The 19,202-nt window shown below is 50.8% G+C and overlaps 1 protein-coding gene across 1 annotated transcript; it reads left to right on the forward strand.

Moving 5' to 3' along the window:
* Window positions 1-348: 348 nt before the first annotated feature.
* On the forward strand, window positions 349-5,468 carry LOC127037836 (mucosal pentraxin-like). Its single transcript, XM_050929969.1, has 2 exons — window positions 349-412; window positions 4,855-5,468. Exons 1-2 carry the CDS (start codon window positions 349-351, stop codon window positions 5,466-5,468), a joined length of 678 nt encoding a protein of 225 aa, XP_050785926.1.
* Window positions 5,469-19,202: the final 13,734 nt, after the last annotated feature.

The following is a 19,202-nucleotide window of genomic DNA, read 5'->3' on the forward strand; positions in this document are numbered from 1 at the left end:
ATGTGTCAGTTGCCAGCAGGTGACTTGCTAGATGGGAAGGTGCTGGTTGCAGAGCAGGATGCAGTCAGGAGACACTGTGTGCATGGGGAGTGTCTCCATAAAGGGGCAGTGCTTGGTGCAGAGTATAGGAAGGATTAATAACAACTGCAGGGTGGTGACAGGTTGACATCCGGAACCAATGGTGAATTCCAGACTCTGCCCCTGGGAGGGGATTGATTGAACAAGTTTCCACTCCCACCTCTACTCAGGGTTAAATTAGGAGGCAGGTTTCAGGGCAGAGCAGTCCAGGGCCTCCCACCTCCTTTCTCCACGTTCCTGCCCCTCTGGGTCACTCTGCAGGTGAAAAACATGGAGAAGCTGCAGCTTTGGTTCCTCATCCTCGCTGGCCTCTCGGGAGCCCTCACTCAGTCAGGTAGGGGCAGGCAGCGGTGCCGGGGGTCGAGCCGTGGCTGGGCACAGAATGACACAGCTGAGCATGGGCTCCCGTGGGAAACTGAACAGGCTCCCTCACAGTACCAAGGGTGCTGGGTCCTGTCAGAAATGACCTGGCAGTAGCCACAGCCCTGTCCCAAGCCCTGGTGTGTCATGCTGCTGCAGGGGTGCAGTGCACAGGCTGTCCTGGGGGGGAAGCAGTGCCCCACCCTGGGCATGGCAGAAAGCATCACCAGGGGCAGAGTGCAGCAGAGATGTGGGGGAGCACTGTCCAAACGCCTCTGACTGGGGAACCCCAAAGCCCGAGAGCGTCTGGGTCACTGAGTCTGGCTCCCATGTGCAGTGCCGCCGGCTCCCACGGTGTTCTCACTGTGACGGGATTGGTCGGGCTGGAGCCTTTGGCCCATTATGCGAGATGCTACAGCCCTCTAGCAAATCTGAGCCCTCTGATTGGCTGCCTGCCCCACTTGCCCACCTCCTGGGGCTGAAGAACCAACCACTGCTGCCAAGGGCACCAAGTAGATGGCAGGAGGCTCTTTCTAGCTGTTTCTGGCTCTTGTGACTGTGGAGAAAATTTCAAAATGTGACCCCAGCGCACCTTAAAAGCTCAAAAAGCAGCATTTAAATTAAAAAAAACTAGGTCTATTATTGTTACATAATCTCATTATTTTAAAGCCAGTTTCATGATTTTTGGTGAGCCCAATTCTTGATTTTTGAACATTTGGGGTTGGCAATACTATGAAAGTGATTTGAAAGTGTCAGTTTCACTCCTGTTTAAAGTTATTCTCTAGTCTATTATTTGTAGTGGGGTAACACCCTTAGAGCCCTAGGCAGGTGCAGTATAAACTCTCGGGGCTTTGCCCTAATAAGATGTTTCCATAAATTAAATGATCTATTCCAAGCTTGATGAACTGCAAAAAAGTGGTAGAAAGTCATCTAGATTTTTCTACAGTTGTTTCAATTGTTGTATTCAAGAGTTAGTAATAAAGTGTGAATATACATTAACATTTTAAACCTAATTAGTGTCCTTTAAGTGACATGACACAAAATGTCAGAACGTGTTAGTATTAGAGCTGAGTGGGTCTAATATTTATTTATTTTTCTTTCTTTATATAGGAATTAGAAATTCTTATCTGACAGGGGCACTGTATCTAAGTCAGTGGTCCCCACCCCTTTTCATCTGGCAGGCGCCAGACGAAGGACCATGGCAGCAGTTGAGCATCTGCCGAAATGCCGCCGAAATTCGGCGGCATTTTGGCGGCGATGCCTCTGGATGACGCTGCTTGTTGGCAGCAAGCGGTGTCATCTAGAGGCGTTGCCGCCGAAACGCCGCCAAATTTCAGCGGCATTTTGGCGGATGCTCAACCACCGGCCACGACACGGGAGCATTTAGACACCCCCTGGGTGCCATGGTGCCCATGGGCACCACGTTGGGGACTCTTGATCTAAGTTATCTGCAGAAAAAAGGCCAAGAGTTTTCAGGTGCCCAAGTAGCCTCTGGAATCTTGGTTAAAGTTGTCCCCCACTACCAAAATCTGAAATGGCGCACTTGACAGCTGCTTCAGGCAGACCTCTCCCCCCAACACACATAACAACCCAAGGTCGGGGGAGGGGGTAGCAGGCTCCAGCAGCTCAGGGCAGCTTTGCCCCATCCCCTCCTGGGAGCTATGGGGGTGGGATGGCACCACTGCCCCTGCCCATTGTGGCACCTTCCTGGGAAGAGCCAGAGGAGCGTGAAGAGCCCCTCTAGGCACCCCCCCTTCACAGTCTGCAAGGGGAGGGGATCCCTCTGCAGCCCCCTCCCCCCACAGGTCTAGGAGAGGGGGGTGAAGAGACCCAGAAGGAGCACAGGTGGGGCTGGGTGGGGGGCTGCGCCAAAAGGTGGGACTGGGGAACAGCATTAATTGCTGGGCAGGGGATGGGCAGACATGGGGTTGAGAACTCTTACAGCCAGGGCCAAAATCAACATTTTCAATACATTTGGGAGGGGGGGCAGCACTGATTGTCACCCGCGCACGGGGAAGGCAGGGCTGACAGACTGAAAACACAATGTCACCCTTCAGATAAAAGGGCATAATTTCGAGGGTGTGACTCAGGATTTCTGATGTGTGGAGGTTGGCTGGCCAGCCTATGTCTGGGGTGCTTTTGACCATGTTCCCCAAACTATCTTTGTGTACCCTGGGGTGTCTGGCCTCTCTGAGCCCTTTCCACACTCCTCCCACTGTCACTGAGGTGCAGGAAGCTCCTTTGGGTAGCTCTGAGCCAGGCTGTTTTTGTAGATTCATGGATCACCAGATACCTAGTCTGACCCCTGTATAGCACAGGCCAGAGACCTGCCCCAAACTAACTCCTGGAGCAGAGCTTCTAGAAAAACATCCAATCTTGAGCTAAAAATTGCCAGCGATGGAGACTCCACCATGACCCCGGGTGTCTCCCCCGCCCACTCCATGGGTGTGTTCCTTATCAACACGCCCCTGGGCATCTGTTCATACTGCCCCTGCAAGGCAATGGTTGCGGGAATGGGGGGGGACAGGGCTTTGGGACATTCCCATGTGAGAAGCAATACTTGCGATGTGGCAGACCCCGTGCTGGGAAGCACTAGGAGTTTTGGGGAGTTCTCACTTGGGTTGCCTAGATCTTGTTCTCCACAGCCCCCCTGCCCATCACACCAGCTTCCTGTTAGATTCTGGTGCCATTCAAACCTTGGCTTTGACTCAGGAGCATGTAAAGGTGAGGTAGAGGAGACCCGGCCACACCCCCAGACTCTCTAGCTGGTGCTGTAGGCCAGGACAAAGCTGCATTGGCAGAGTTAAGTGCGGGCCCAGAACTGACATAGCAGGAGCCGCACCCAAAGATTTATCCTGACAGTAGGGTTGCCAGGTGTCCGTTTATCGACCAGAATATCTGGTCAAAATGGGATCCTGGCGATTCTGGTCAACACTACTGACTGGGCTGTTAAAAGTCAGTTTGGCCGCAGCGGGGCAGGCAGGTTCCCTGCTCAGCTCTGCAAAGCTTCCAGAAAATGGCCGGTCTGTTCAACTCCTAGGCAGAGGAGTAGCCGGGGGGCTGTGTGCTGCACCCACACTCAGGTGTTGCTCTGCACCATGGCCAATGGGAGTTGCGGGGCAGTGCATGCGGGCAGTGGGCAATGTGTGGAGCCACCTGGCCGAGTCTCTGCTTAGGAGCCGGAGAGCGGAGAGACATGTCACTGCTTCCTGGGAGCTGCTTGCGGTAAACACTGTGGGGAGACTGCACCTTGCACTCCAATCCCCTGCCCCAGCCCACAGCCCCCTCCCACACTCTGAACCTCTTGGCCCCAGCCCAGACCTCCCTTCTGGACCCCAAATCCCTCATTCCTGGCTCCCCTCCAGAGTCCTCATCCCCAAATGGATCCCTCACCCACTCCAGCACCCTGAACCCCTCATTTCTGAACCGACCACGGAGCCCAAGCCCACAGCCCAGAGCCTGTACTCCCTCCCACACCCCAACCCCCTGCCTCTGCCCAAAGCTCCCTCTCACACTCTAAACCCTTTGGCCCACCCCACAGCTTCTTCCTGCACCCCAAACTCCTTATGCCCAGCCTCACCCCAGAGCCTGCATCCCCAACTGGAATCCTCACTCCCTCCTGCACCCCAACCCCCTGCCCCAGCCCAGTGAAAATGAGAGAGTGAGTGAAGGTGGGGAAGAGCAAGCTATCACAGAGTGTGGGGGAGTCAGGGCCCTGCACCCCTCTTCCTGAGAGTCACTGTGACTCTCAGCCAGCCAGTAAAACAGAAGGTTTATTAGAGGACAGGAACACAGTCCCAAGCAGAGCATTTAGGTTTAACCAGAACCCCTCAATCAAGTCCTTCTGGGGGGTTCAGGGAGCTTAGACCCCAGCCTGAGGTTCCCTGCGTTGCACCAACCAGCCCAAACTGATACTCAAAATCCCTCCAGCAGCTTTCTCCCCCCTCCCCTCTGCTCCTCCTCTCCTTTGTTCAGTCCTGGGCAGAAAGTGTCACTTCTCCCCACCCCCACTCCTGGCTCAGGTTACAGCTCAGGTAGCTTCCTTCTCATCCCCAGTGTAACTCCCAGGTCAAATCTGCCCAGTTTCCTGCTCCGTCACACGAGTGTTGGGAGGAAGGGTGTATGGAGTGAGTGGGGATGGGGCCTTGAAGAAGGTGTGGGACTTCAGGGAAGTGGCAAGGCCGGGGCAGGGCAAGGATGTTCAGTTTTCTGCAATTAGAAAGTTGGCAACCCTACCTGACAGAGCTGTGTTCGGTGAGACTGGAATAGCAGGGGGAGGCCCAGGGCTAGAATAGCAGGGGGAAGCCCAGGGCTGGAAAAGCTAATCATCTTGGAAACATTGGAATGACTTGTCTTAGTAAGAAGAGTGTCAGCCTGATAGAGAACCCAGCCTTTTCCTCTCACTTCTCCACACAGATCTTTATGGGCAGGTGTTTGTTTTTCCAAAGGAGTCTGCTGATGCCCACGTTATCCTGAACATGAATAACAGTGGCCCTCTGCAGACCGTCACAGTGTGTCTGAGATACTTCACTGACCTAACCCGGCCCTACAGCCTGTTCTCCTATGCTACCAGGGCCAGAGACAACGAGATCCTCCTCTTCAAAGAGAAGCCTGGGGAGCTCCGTCTGTTCGTCGGAGGCGAAGTGGTCACCTTCAAAGTCCCAGAAGGAACAGGCACAAGCACTGAGTGGGTGCATGTCTGTGCCAGCTGGGAGTCTGCCACCGGCATAGCCGAGCTCTGGGTGAATGGGAGCCCCTTACCCAGGAAGGGGCTGAAGAAAGGCTACTCTGTCAGCAACCAGGGTGTGATAGTCCTGGGGCAGGAGCAGGACTCCTTTGGGGGTGGATTTGATGCCAAGCAGTCATTTACAGGGGAAATTGCTGATGTGTACATGTGGGACCATGCCACCCCAACTGCTGTAATGCAGGCTGCCAATGATGATTCGCAGCTGCCCACCTCCATTGTGGGCTGGGGCAATTTGCACTATCAAATAAAGGGTTACGTGGTACTGAAACCCATGCTGGCATAAGGTCCTATTGAAATGCAGTCTTGCCTTGGGAACAGGGGCCTGACAATCCAGCTCCAAACCCTATTGGTGCATGACAGAGAATAGTGATGCACACACTCCAGTGGCATCTGAGCAAAACTAGTGTCAACCTCTGCTCTTGTGAACCCTGTGGGCATAGCATGAAATCAATCAATCCCTGGTGTTTGTGTCATTTGGGCATTTACCTGTGTCTAAAGCCTGGTATGATTCTGTATACCAATAAATGAGCTGATTTGCCCCCCTGCAGCCTGTGGTGTATTGAGAATCCCAGTACAGCTCCACCGGGCACAGTCTAAGAATGGGAATCCAGGTTGTCCAGGTTGTGACCCGTTGTGTCAGAGGGCTCTGAGAATTCTGGGTTCCTAATGTTCATGGCCACCACAGGAGTCAGTTCTTCTGTGTGAGAACCAAACAAGAGGATCCTGTTCAATATTAATACACACACAGGAACCCCACAAATAGTCCCCATTCCATAGTGTTACAGGATCCCCGGGGTACAATCTGGAACTGGGGTACCACTGTGCCCCTTTAACTCTCCAGCCTGGGCTGTCTCTCACAATGCTTTGCTAGTAACAAGCAGCAAACCCCTCTAAGCACTGTTATCATTCAGTACAACAGCACATGGAGCTCCACACCCAGCTAGACTGCATGAATGCTCCCAGAGCCACTCACAAATCACACAGAGAAAAGTACCAGCAATCTCCCAAGCCCACAGCCTTGCAGCCCAAAACTGTACTGTCTTGTCGTGGTCAGAAGCCTGACCAGTGTAAATTCCTTACCCAGTCTGCTTCTCCCTCGATGTGGAGCAAACACACAGTAGCTTTTGTAACCTGAGCTGAGATTTCCCAAGCATTTCAACTAAAACCCATTGTTTTATATTTTACCTAAAACAGATTTATTAACTACAGAAAGATAGACTTTAAGTGATTATAAGTGGTAAGCACAAAAGATCAGAGATAGTTACCAAAGAAAATAAAAGGTAAATGCACAGTCTAAATCTTAAACCTTATTAGACTAGGCCAGGGGTAGGCATCCTATGGCATGGGTGCCAAAGGCAGCACGTGACCTGATTTTCAGTGGCACTCACAGTGCTCGGGTCCTGGCCACCAGTCCGGGGCCTCTGCATTTTTGTTTAATATTAAATGAAGCTTCTTGAACATTTTTAAACCCTTATTTACTTTACATACAACAATAGTTTAGTTATATATTATAGACTTATAAAAAGAGACCTTCTAAAAATGTTAAAATGTATGACTGGCACACAAAACCTTAAATCAGAGTGAATAAATGAAGATTCGGCACACCACTTCTGAAAGGTTGCCAACTCCTGGACTAGGCAGTGTTTAGATCAAGCAGTTCTCTCACCCCACTGGATGTGGCAGGTAGGTTATAGTCCTAAATACACAGGTTTCCCCTTTAAGCCTGGAACCAGTCTCCTCAGTTCAAGTCTTTGTCTTCTTAGTGTTTTTGTTGCTTCCCACGTAGGTGGGGAAGGAGAAAGGTCAAAGTATGATGCCACTGTCCTCTCTATTATATCCTCAGTCCATGTGCCTGGAAAACACTAGGCCAGACATGTCCTGCTGGGCTTTGCTGACTCACAGGGTTGAGCAATCCCCCATTGTGTGGTGCTTCTCTGACAGAATTGTAAATCCCTTGTTTACAACTCCCCTGCTGATTAATGGTCACTTGACACCCTCCTGGCAATGGATCACCACCTAGCAGTAGAGACCGTCAAACTTACGACATATTCCAGTAACAATCATACAGCAAAATCTCATAACTTCATACACAATAACGATATACATATTTGAACAGAACAACGGGTTTCAGAAGATCATGACCTTTCATATTATATCTTACTTGGCATGCTTTATTTGAAATAGATCATTGTCTGTGCCAGAAATGATTTAGATAAAATCCCTTAATCTGGTGTCAATTCAAGTCCCTTGGCGACCAAATTCCCTTTGTGGAGCCAGTTACACCTAGAATCCTGGTGCTGTCAATGGTGGTTACGCTTAATGCTGCCTTGGGAGGTACCTGACAAAGATTCACGGGAGGGAGCGTGGTTGGCTCTGGATGCCATGTTGCAGTCTGGGTACAATCCAGGGACAGGTCAGTCGCCTTATCTTCCATGCACTGCTTTATAGCCTTTGCTTTTATTTAAAGTGAATTTTAGTGATATTATATTACATCATCGAGGGTTTGGCTTTGACAGCTACGGTCTCAAGTTCAACTGAGTTATCTCTGCTTGTTTTAGATCTAGAGCTCATGGAAACACATGAAACCATAGGCAAGTAACACAGACAATCACAAGAACAAGCTCCGCTATCTTTTATCAACTTTATTAAAGTTACCAACAAAGATATGAATGTCCCAGCATATATAATGCCTAAATATATCCATGCACCAATTATAACTACAGACATACTCACATCCTCCTAGATACTGTTAGAGTCTGATGGCTGTCTCACGGATTGATCATCAGTCGAGGGAAGATCCATTTTCCCAGGCACCCCCTTTTTATAAAGTGATTCTGTCTATACCTACATTCTGCATATGTCCATGAAAGTGTCAGCCCTCTTTTTCCTTAGTGGTCTGTGCCCCCAGAAATATATGGGACCCCAACTTTCATAGGTTGTGTAGGTTCTCTTTATTCTCATTAGCATTGACACACATACTGTACTGTGTGGTTAAGACACATGTTGGAGACAGATGTGCCTCTACAGCATTTTTATGATTTAAATTTAATCTTCCATCTACTTTTTGCAATATTACCACTTGTTACCTCTTTTCCCATAGTCTTAGGGCATTGGGTTATTCTTCAGTTACTTACTTATGTCAGCATTTCTTAGCTCCAAGGCCTAAAATAGAGAAGCAAAAGTTTTGCAAGCCTCAGCCTACAGGTCTTGCACTTTTGCCTTTCTTACTTAGATATCTAATAAATGGTTCCCTCTAAATACTGATCAATCTTATACTTCTATAATCTTACACTTTAACCCTATTTAACATATGATTATCTATGACATAACATGTTAATTATAACATCACAAAATAAAATTACAATAAATTAAAATCGTTGGCTACATCTTTGAGACAGCTTCTGACTGGCATGGCCTGATCCCCTCCTGTCAGGACAAAGCTGTTCACACCAGTCCAGCTACAGCTGTGAGCTAATAGACTGGACCAGTTGCAAAGCTGACTGAGCTTGGCACTGATTGGACAAACAGAAGCAAAAAGAGACTGTCGGATGGGCTGAAATGAGACATCAGGGAAGGGAGCAGCAGTATTCTCAAACTGGCATCCTAGAAGTTGCTGAGGCCCCAGGAGTTCTGAGCCGAAGGTCTGAGGTCCTCTCTGGACCCTTGCTATGGTCTCCCTGGTTTCTAGGTTGTGTACCTATGGACTGGGTGTAGAGGAGAAGCTCCCCAAAGTCTAGAGGCAAATGGCTTGCACAAGCCATAGGTGACTTGAATTCTGGTATTTGTAACCTTTGGCAAAGGGCTCCCCAAAGAAATGTCCAAAAGGGGTGTGGCCATTCATCACCATCCCAAGGTCCAATCAGAGATGGTTTCTGGTACCTCCTGATACAGATCTGCTAATGCACTTCCCTGGCAATCACTAAGCTTATCCTGGCCTTGGGAATCTCAAACTATGGCTATTCCAGTCCAAACAAAATCCATTGACAAAATCTTTTGGAGTCTGCTCTCTGCTTGTTCCAATTGTATGTTTACAGAGCAATGTGGTTATGAGTCCAAATGACAGTGATGAGGACGCTCTCCTCCTGAGTGCCTCCAAGAGGCTGGGAGTGGTGCTGCAATCTTTTCCCCCATTACTGGGCTGATGACCTTGATAGGCAGATCTTCAGTGGCTCAACCCTCCAGCCAAGTCACACAGTTGTCATGGACCTTGTCTGGGGTAGCAAAGCGTTCACCAAACTGTCTGCCTCCACCAAGATCTTCAGCCCAGTCCCTGGGCCCTTTAAATCTAGCCCTCTACTTGGGCTTCTAAAGTAGTGTTGCCTTCTTCTCAGGGCTCAGGCCACTTTGCCAGTGGCTGAGATGTGTGTGTGGAGGGGTAGGGGGACGCAGGCCACTCATGGCTCCAGGTCCAACCCAGGGACACTATAAAGAGCAGACATGGACTCTTCCTTCAATCAGTTCCTGCTGCTTCCCTGGGTGTCTTCCCACCTGGCCCTTCACCACCCACCATGACCTCAGGGTTACAACTCTCAGGCCCTCTCGCTCCCAGGACCAGGAAATACATCCCATTGATCTCTTGTGGTGGCAGCGGAGCCCCCACCCCACCCACACACCCCACCTCCATCCTTCCCCCTATGGCCCCAGGTGGGGATAGACAGGCCTACCCACCCAGCTTAGAGTCTCCCTACGCAGCCTCTTTTGACCCACCCAGCCATACCTTGTCCCCTATGACTCTACCCTGCTGAGCCAGGGACCAGACCTGGGACAAAGTCAGCCCAGCCCACCAACTGAGCTGGTGAGGCCCTGCCCCTCCTTTTATCTGAGCCTGCTGAGCTCTGATTGACTGCTTCCAGGAAGTCTGTCTAGGCAGGTCTGGAGGACCCCCATCTGCCGCTCCTTCAGGGGAAGGGGAGGGAGGGAGTAGTAGAACCACAGGGCCTCCAGCAGGGCCCACAAGGCTGGGTGCGCCCTGTCACAGTGACCCCACACCACTCCATTTAGAACAGAGAATCAGCAGTGAGCCAGAAAGAACCTCAGACTGTACAGGCACGAACGCCAGGCCTGGCTGCATGCAACTGGCTCTGGAGAAATGTGCTCAGAGACAGAGCAGCTCAGCTGGATCCATGAAAGGCGAAGGCAATTGTAGAATTGGAAAGACCAGGAGCCCTCCAGAGACTCTGACCATGTTAATGTAGCTAAGCAAATTCACTTCCCGCTCTGCTAGCAGCGGGCAGCTCAGAGGCGCCCTGGGCACAACACGCTGCCTCGCTGCTGTGTCTCTGGTGCGTTAATACAACAAAAGGGGCTAGCACTGCCTCTGTGGATCTCCTACAATTCTCAGTTGAGGGAAAAGTTCCCCACCACCACCACCCCAAGAAGGAATATGATGGTCTGGGGCTCCCCTGGGCGGTGCAGTGGGGCAGTGGTGGGTTGTGCTGTGGGAGAGACAGCACCTTCCCTCTGCACTGCCTGGGCTGGGAAACAGGTTTGGTTTGGGATTTGCAGTGACTCCGCTCCAGGACTAATTTGGATTCTAGCCTTGCTCTGCCAGAAATTGGCTGTGGACCCTCCGTGAACCACCTGAAATACTAGGGGCCACACACTCCTTAATTTGTATTGGCCAAGCTCATTGCACAACCCAGGGCTCCTGGCATCCCTCCATCTCCCCAAGTGCTACCTTCCCAGGCTCTGTGTCCCCCCCCCATTCTCACATTCCCCCCATGCCAGGGGCTCTATGTGCCCCTCTTCCCCCCTCCCCCACCATGATTCCTCACACCGGAATCTGTGTGGACCTCTCTATCCTCCCCTCCCTCCATTCCAGGATTCCCCATTCCCACTCCTCCACAGGGATCTGTAACTACAAACCTGTGGGTCCGCAGCAGGGTTTGAACACAGGACTTTCAGATCCACACACCATGAGCTTCCGCAGTGGGTGACACATTCTTGGCTAGACACGAGTGAAAGTAAGATAAAATACTTACCAGTATGGGGGCCCGGCTCTGGGCCCCTGGAAGGGGTGAGGTCTTGGGTGGAGGGGGTGGGGCTGGGGTCAGCCTCCCCCAGCCAGCCCTTCCACGATGCCCATCCCATGCCGCCCAGGGCTCTGATGGTGATTTAAAGAGCCTGTGGCTCTGGTCGGTGCCACGGTAGCAGTGGCGGCTGGGAGTCCCGGGCCCTTTTAAATTGCCGGGCCCGGGGCAGCTGCCCCTTTTGCCCCACCATCCCCTCGGTCAGCAGCGGCACTGGGTGTGGGGGGTAAAAGGGTCAGTGACATTAAAGCACTACCATGGCAGCACTTTAACATGGGCTATGTATGGGCCGGTACCGGCATGTACTTCTTACCAATAGGCCGTTCTGGCCCATACTGGCCCACTTTCTCCTCTGGCTAGACAGCAGAAGCACATGGTAACCCCTGGGTTCACTTCCCTGCTCTGGAAGTGGGTAGATCAGGTGCTACAGGCAGGACAGCCAAACAGAGATCTGGCATATTTATGCCAAAAGGAAAACTCGTTGATCAGTTTTCCATCAGAAAGGGCTACTTAGTCGAAATTGTCGAGTTTGGTGGGAACATGTCAATTTCAACAAAACATTTGAGGGAAACATTTCTAAAAAGATTAAAAATCAACATGAAATAGTTTAACTCAGTTTGACTTTTTCATTTCAAATTACTTTTATATTGTATTGTATTTGCGACAGTGTACCCCACAAGGCTTTATAGAACTATGCTTATGATTGTATATATAATATAACTGCAATATGTTTTATGCTACATATGTCATGTAACATCTCTCTGTAAAGGTTATGATCTACTGAATCTATTAATCTGATTTGTATGCATGTATCGTTGTATTTGAAGTTATGAATATTGGCTGGGCACTGGCTTGATTTTTAAGTAGCCTTTGTAAAGCATTTGGTCAGCTTCTTGAGAAAGGAATGTGCAAATTAAGTGCCCATTCAAGAAGCACTTAAGACACAATGGATTTTGGGAGGTTCCAATCCACATAAGAAGTCTATATGAGGATGTTCAAGGCAGCAGGTAAGCAGGGGCTGCTGCCTGTAAAAATTGAGTCATGCATGGACATGTGACTTGCCCATGTGACTCCAAAACTCCATCTTGGAGCTGGACTTTGCATAGGGGAGAGGAAGGGGTCTCCACCCAGAAAAGAAAGTCTACTTAAACCCCTGGGAGACCCCTCCATTTGGTATTCAGCTGGCTAAAGAGATAGCCTCTCCACCCCCAAGGATACCTGAAAGAGATTGGAACAAAGGACAGTAACTACAGGGGTGATTGCTGGACCCAGACTAAGGCCACGTCCAGACTAGGGGAGGAAAATCGATCTTAGATACGCAACTTCAGCTACGTGAATAACGTAGCTGAAGTCGAATTTCTAAGATCGAGTTACTCACCCGTCCAGACGGTGCGGGATTGATATCCGCGGCTCTCCGTGTCGATTCCGGAACTCCGTTCGGGTTGATGGAGTTCCGGAATTGATGTAAGCGCGCTTGGGGATTGATACATCGCGTCCAGACTAGACACGATATATCAATCCCCAAGCAATCGATTTTAACCCGCCGATACAGCGGGTTAGTCTGGACGTGGGCTAGAAGGAGACTAGTCTGTAAAAGAAAGCTTACTGTAACTGGTGAGGTTTTATCTGTATTCAGTTTTCTCAGACATAGACTTGTGAGTTCTATTTTATTTTACTTAGTAATTCAGTTTGTTCTGTCTGTTACTTCTTGGAACCACTTAAATCTTACTTTCTGTATTTAATAAAATCACTTTTTACTTATTAATTAACCAGAGTATGTATTAATACGGGAGGGGGGGCAAACAGCTGTGCATATCTCTCTATCGGTGTTATAGAGAGCAAAACATCTATGAGTTTACTACATATAAGCTTTATACAGAGTAAAATGGATTTATTTGGGTTTGGACCCCACTGGGAGTTGGGCATCTGAGTGCTAAAGACAGGAACACTTCTGTAAGCTGCTTTCAGCTAAGTCTGCAGCAATGGGGCACATGGTTCAGATCCTGTGTCTGTGTTGGCGCAGACTGGTGTGTCTGGCTCAACAAGACAGGGTGCTGGAGTCCCAGACTGGCAGGGAAAGCAGGGGCAGAAGTAGTCTTGGCACACCAGTTGGCAGTTCCCAAGGGAGGTTCTGTGACCTAACCCGTCACATTATTATTAATAGATTATTCATTATTTTGATATTATAATACTGTAACCCTTCTGCCAGTCAGCACTGGCAGCAACAAGGGCTGGGTTCAGTATCTAGGGGTTCCTTTTCAACAATTCAACATAAAACTGGCTCAAGCCCCCACCCAGTGATCCGGGACTATTACACACCACTCCCTGGGCACCTCTAAGAGGCAATGCTTCCCCTCTTGCAAGCACAGACTCTGAGAGTAGCAAAGAAACTTTTAATAAAAGGAGGGTGCGACGGGGCAACACCGCCCCGCACTAGCCCCAGCAGCGTCAGACCAGTAGCACTGATGGCGGAAGTGCCACCCCCTCTGTACTGGGCATGCTCCAAGTGCTTCGGGAATATAAAAGGAGGGAGCTCAGCTCAGTCTGGGCTGGTGGCGGAGGGGAAGGTCCTGCCACTGCCTGTGAAGAGGCTGGGGACTGAAACCTCTACAGGCCAGCTCGAAGCCCTACAGCGGGAAGAACCCAAGGAGGTGACTGACCCGGAGGCCCAAAGCGAACCTAGGGACTCCTGGGAGACCCCAACTCTCAAGCCAATAGGAAGCAACCTGGGAGTGGGGGAGGGGTGGTGACAGATGGGTACCTTGCCCCTGGTAAGCCTCAGTATGTTTTGGTAGCACCCCTGCTGAGCCAGTGACAGGGCCCTATGCCATGGTTAGGGCTATTGGCTGGGACCTGGTGGAGTGGGAGAGACTCCAGCCATTAGGCTGTACTGCCCTGCAACCAAGGGTGACCCTATGGACTCTGGCCCCTAGGCCGTACTGCCCTGCCATCGGGGATGATTCTATGAACTCCGACCATTAGGCCGTACTACCCTGTAACCAGAGGCTCAAACCCTCACAGAGGGAAGTAACTCAGTATTAATTTGGGAAAACACCACAACTGGGGTTCATAAACATAAACCATGAGCATAACACCCACCCCCCAAGTAAGTTGGGCACTGTCCTTTGTGATGTTGCAGTTGATATGATTTTATAAAAATATGCTAATGGGTGAATATAATGTAACTGGAATATGCTTCATGCAAAAGATCTCTTGTAAGGTATCATTACAAAGCCTATAATCTACTGAGTGTGGTCATCCTATTTCTATAAATGTTTCACTCTTGTATCTGAAACTAGAAATATGAAATATAACTCTGAAGGCCTATTGTAATTATGCAAAGTGTGGGTCATTAACGGTGGTTTGAAATCTTAATGGCTCCCATCAATCAGGACAATTGACTGGATGGCTCTGTTTGCCGGCAAGCCTTCCTGTGAGTCAGGCTGGGGGGAATGGCTTGGGGGTCTTACAGTGACATGTGATCATGTCACGTGAACTGGAATCCATCTTTAACCTGGTGCTTTTCCAGTGTGCATGGGGGGGTGGAAACCCAGAGGGACAAAGGATTCCCACCTTATGCAAAAGATATATAAAGGGGTGGAACAGAACAAAGATAGAAGGAGCCATCATGAAGAAACCCCTAGCTACCACCTGAGCTGGAACGAGAGCTGTACCATGGGAGATAATTGTACCCAGGCCTGGAAGGGGTCCAGTCTAAGGAAAAAACTTACTGAAGCATCTCTGAAGGTGAGATTATCTGTATTCAGTTTGATTAGACATAGATTTGTTCATTTTATTTTATTTTGCTCGGTGACTTACTTTGTTCTGTGTTACTGCTTGGACCACTTAAATCCTACTTTCTGTATTTAATAAAATCACTTTTTACTTATTAATTAATGCAGAGTATGTATTAATACCTGGGGGAGCAAACAGCTGTGCATATCTCTCTATCAGGGCTACAAAGGGCAAACAATTTAAGAGTTTACCCCGTACAAGCTTTATATAGGGTAAAACGGATTTATATGGGGTTTGGATGCCACTGGGAGTTGGGTATCTGAGTGTTAAAGACAGGAAAACTTTGTAAGCTGCTTTCAGCTAAGTCTGCAGCGGAGAGGCACATGGTTCAGATCCTGGGTCTTTGTTGGAGCAGATGGCTGTGTCTGGCTTAGCAAGACAGGGTGCTGGAGTCCTGAGCTGGCAGGGAAAGCAGGGGTAGAAGTAGTTTTGGCACATTGGGTGGCAGCTCCCAAGGGAGTTTCTGTGATCCAACCAGTCACAGCTTTTCCCCTCAGGTTCTTAAGTCCAGCAACCAAAAGTCCCTTTAACATGCCTGCCCCTCCTCTGCACTCCACTTACAGTTGCTGTCCTTGGTCAGTGCAGATCCAGAGTTCAGAGATGCATCTGCAGAGTTCACTGCTCACCCTGGCACCTTACTCACTCTGATGTCCAGGCACTTGCTCGCCACTCCTCTTTGCCAGCTGCCCTGCCTACCGATCAGCCCTCTGCTCCTCTTCAGCAGCCGCCCTGCTGGCCAGTTGGTGCTCCACATCTCTTCACCAGCCCCTCTGCTGGCAGATCACCACACTGCTCTGTGGTGCTCCACTCCAGTCCTCTCCAGCAGCTACCTTACCCACTGATTGATACACCTCTCCACTGAGCATCATACCAGCAGATTTTCAACCTGCCAGAATGCCTTCAAGTCCCCCCACTTAACACAGCTCTCAGTGATTCTAATTGTTAGTAGGGGAACCTCACTGCTGGTATTTCAACACTCCAGCATGCAACAAAACTTTCAACTGAGTGTAAATTAGTTCTTTTATTACACAGTAGCAAAAGGGAAGAAGAAAAAGTCAGAATAACTCTAACACTCACCAAATAAACTTGCTCATGTTCACCATCACTACTGGTCACTGGAACCCATGTCCCCTGCCCAGCAAGTGCCATTAGTTGAGGGTGAGACCCTCAATCACACCATGCCAAGCACAGTTCTGCTGCCCTTGATGCACACAACAAGGACAACAACCCTTTAGTACTCCTGCCCCCAGTAACAAGGAGACTGGGGATCCAACACCAGCCAAAAGTGATCATTTGGGCAAGCAATCCCATCACGCTGAGCACCTATGCAGGGTGGGTGTGCCCGTGCAAATGAGATCAGCTTCTGAAGTCCTCCTCCACAGCTCATCACTAGATGTCGGGGGAGAGCTCATTCAGACCCTGCTTACATTAAAGTGGTTTGACAGTGTCACTATAAAACATTCTGATAAGGTCATTCTGATGGGTCCAAATCAAAATATTTTGTTCTGCAAATTTTCCTCCTGATTTGGGACAAAATTACCTTTCCAAATGTCACCATTCCTATCAGGACAGAAATTCCATTTTTCAGCTAGCTGTGGCCTAAGGCAGTGTAACCACAGGGATGAGACAGGAGTCTTCAGGGTTAGAACTGGGGTCTGGTCCCTGATGTGTTCTGTGCAGTCACTCAGCATCTCTGAGAAAGGGGAGTGGCTTATGCCTGCCTCCCCCTGGAGGGGATAGGAGGCCTTGAGCTTAGTGTGTGTGTGTGTGTGTGTGTGTGTGTGTGTGTGTGTGTGTGTGTGTGTGTGTGTGTGTGTGTGTGTGTGTGCACGTGTGCAACGTGAGGCTGACCCAAGAGTACCCCTGTGGTTTCTCCATTTTCTTTGTGTTGTGTGAAGAGGAGTAGACACAAACAGCATGTTTTGTGGAATCAGTCTCTCCTGCACACTGATGCATTGTAGCTCTCCGAAACAGGGAGGGTTGCCATCTTTTGGATTGCTGGTAATCAGACCCCCAAGGCCCTGCCCCCTACCCCACCTCTTCCCCCAAGGCTCCACCCCTGCTCCATCTCTTATCAGGAGGCCCAGTCTCCTTGTTACTGGGGTACTCTTCCTTCCATGGCCCCACCCCAGTCAATTGCTCCTTTCTCCCCCTATTCTCCTCAGTGGATCGTCTCCACCTCCCTCCCCACACCAGCTGGGTTCCCTCTGCTCTGGGGCAGCAGGAGCTGCTGCAGTCTGACAAGGAGCCTACCTGCAGGTAGGAGGTGGACCTGGTTGAGTAGGCGCTGGCATGGTTTAATGACCAGGTGTGTCTCCCCACCCAGCGGTAACTGCCCTTTTGATGTCCGCTCAGTACATCTGACCGGACATTGTCAGGTACCCTTTCAACCGGACTTTCTGGTTGAAAAGCGGGCACCAGGCAACCAAAGAAACAGCTTGGATAACTGTTCAGACCCCCCTTTAGCCACCTGCACAAGGCCTGGTGCCACGAGCCCCCACCCACCTGTGTTAGAAGAGGTGTTAGAAGAGGTCTGACCACAGCACCCGTGTTGCTGGCCCTGCAGGTCACCAATAACCATGCGCACAGCTCAGCTGAAAGGGTCATTTACTGGGGCTGGTAGGGCGCCAGGCTCCTGGGACAATGGCACAGTCTCTTATAACACAGATGACCACAGTAATACTAAACTCAGCCCTAGGCATCCCAGTGGAGAGGCAGGAGGGTAACCATGGGGCTCCTTGGGCCTAGTACCTGGGATGCTCCCCAGCCCACCCAGCAGCAATGGAGACACTGACGTACACAGGCTGGGAAACAGGTGCGGCTCTATGGTTTTTGCCCCCAAGCACAGCAGTCAGGCAGCCTCGGCAGGAGGTCCGCCCCGGTCACACGGATTCGGTGGCAGTTCTGCAGGAGGTCCGCCGGTCTCGCGCCTTCAGCACACCGGCCGCCGAAGTGCCACCAAAACTGCGGGACCTGCGGACCTCCCGCAGAAACGCCGCAGAAGGAAGCCTGACTGCCGCCCTAACAGCGCCCCATGGCTTGACGCAGCAGGCAGGCACTTGCTGCGCTGGTGCCGGGAGCCGCCCCTGCTGGGAAACATCTCCAGCGACTGAGCCAACCCAGGAAAGTATCAGGTTGGACACACAGAGCTGGTCTGCTCTGGCAGGCTCTGCTGATGGTGACCATGAAGACCCCTGGCACTCCCAGCACTGCCATGCTCCAAGCACTTCACAGACTCTGGCTGGGCACAAACTCCCATTGAACTGAGTGGGGCTCGGGCGCCTGAACCCCTTGGGTACTGTTCACAAAGCAGTTTTTCCCAGGTCCTGTCTCCCAACTCCTCCAGAGGCAAGTGCTGCCATCAGCACCTCACCGGAGGGCAGGGTGAGTGCTCAAAAGCTCAACACAGATGTGTGCCTCAGGGTGGCTGCCCCTCAAGGGGGATGGCCACAGCATGAGACACGACCATTTCCAGGGGAGAGGAGCCATGTGACTAACCTGGTTAGAGGGGGTTAGAGACGAGGGGGCCATGGGCAGTGGCAGGGAGGCATGCAGAGCTGCAGCAGCAAACAGCCTCCTCGGGAAGGAGGGCTGATCCCAGTTGGAAATGGCACAAAGATGGGCAGAGGGCATGCTGCAGGGACCCTGAGAGACATGGGGAGGCTGGGGAACCAGCAAAGGGCTTTGCCTGCAGACCCCTTGGAGCCATGGGGCATTGGACGAGGCAGGTAGAGAAGTCTGCTCATAGGCTAAGCTGTGGGAGGGGGCTCATTGAATCCTTTGGCATTTTATGGCCATAAACAAGACCTCCAAAGGGCTGTTTGTAATTGGCTGCATGAAAGGCTTTTGGGGAGCTATTTAGTGTCCAAGAGGGGAAACTGAGACAGGGCACTGCAGAGCCAACCCTGGCCACTAGGGGGTGCTCGGAGGTGGCTGGCCCTGTTACAGGGTGAGCACCCTTGCAAATCTGGCCCATGTGATTTCCCAAGGTCCAGGTGGGAGTTGGGGTCAGAGCTGGAGATAGACGTGAGGAGCTCCCTGGCCCCAGGTCCATGTGCAGATCTCCAGAGCACACCTGCCTTTTTCCCATCGCAGGCCGAACAGCTCTATTACATTACCACAATGATACAGACAATTCCTTGCTTTGCGACCTCACTCATTTTCCGGCCCACTAGCCAAGCAGCGCTGGGCCT

The sequence above is a fragment of the Gopherus flavomarginatus genome, chromosome 20, assembly GCF_025201925.1.
Source record: "Gopherus flavomarginatus isolate rGopFla2 chromosome 20, rGopFla2.mat.asm, whole genome shotgun sequence".
Taxonomy (NCBI): Eukaryota; Metazoa; Chordata; order Testudines; family Testudinidae; genus Gopherus; species Gopherus flavomarginatus.

Bases quoted from the DNA above. Each gene is read 5' to 3' on its own strand.
- LOC127037836 (XM_050929969.1), top strand. From the start codon at position 349: ATGGAGAAGCTGCAGCTTTGGTTCCTCATCCTCGCTGGCCTCTCGGGA. The intron at 413-4,854 runs GTAGGGGCAGGC...TTCTCCACACAG, and splicing joins GGGAGCCCTCACTCAGTCAG to ATCTTTATGGGCAGGTGTTT.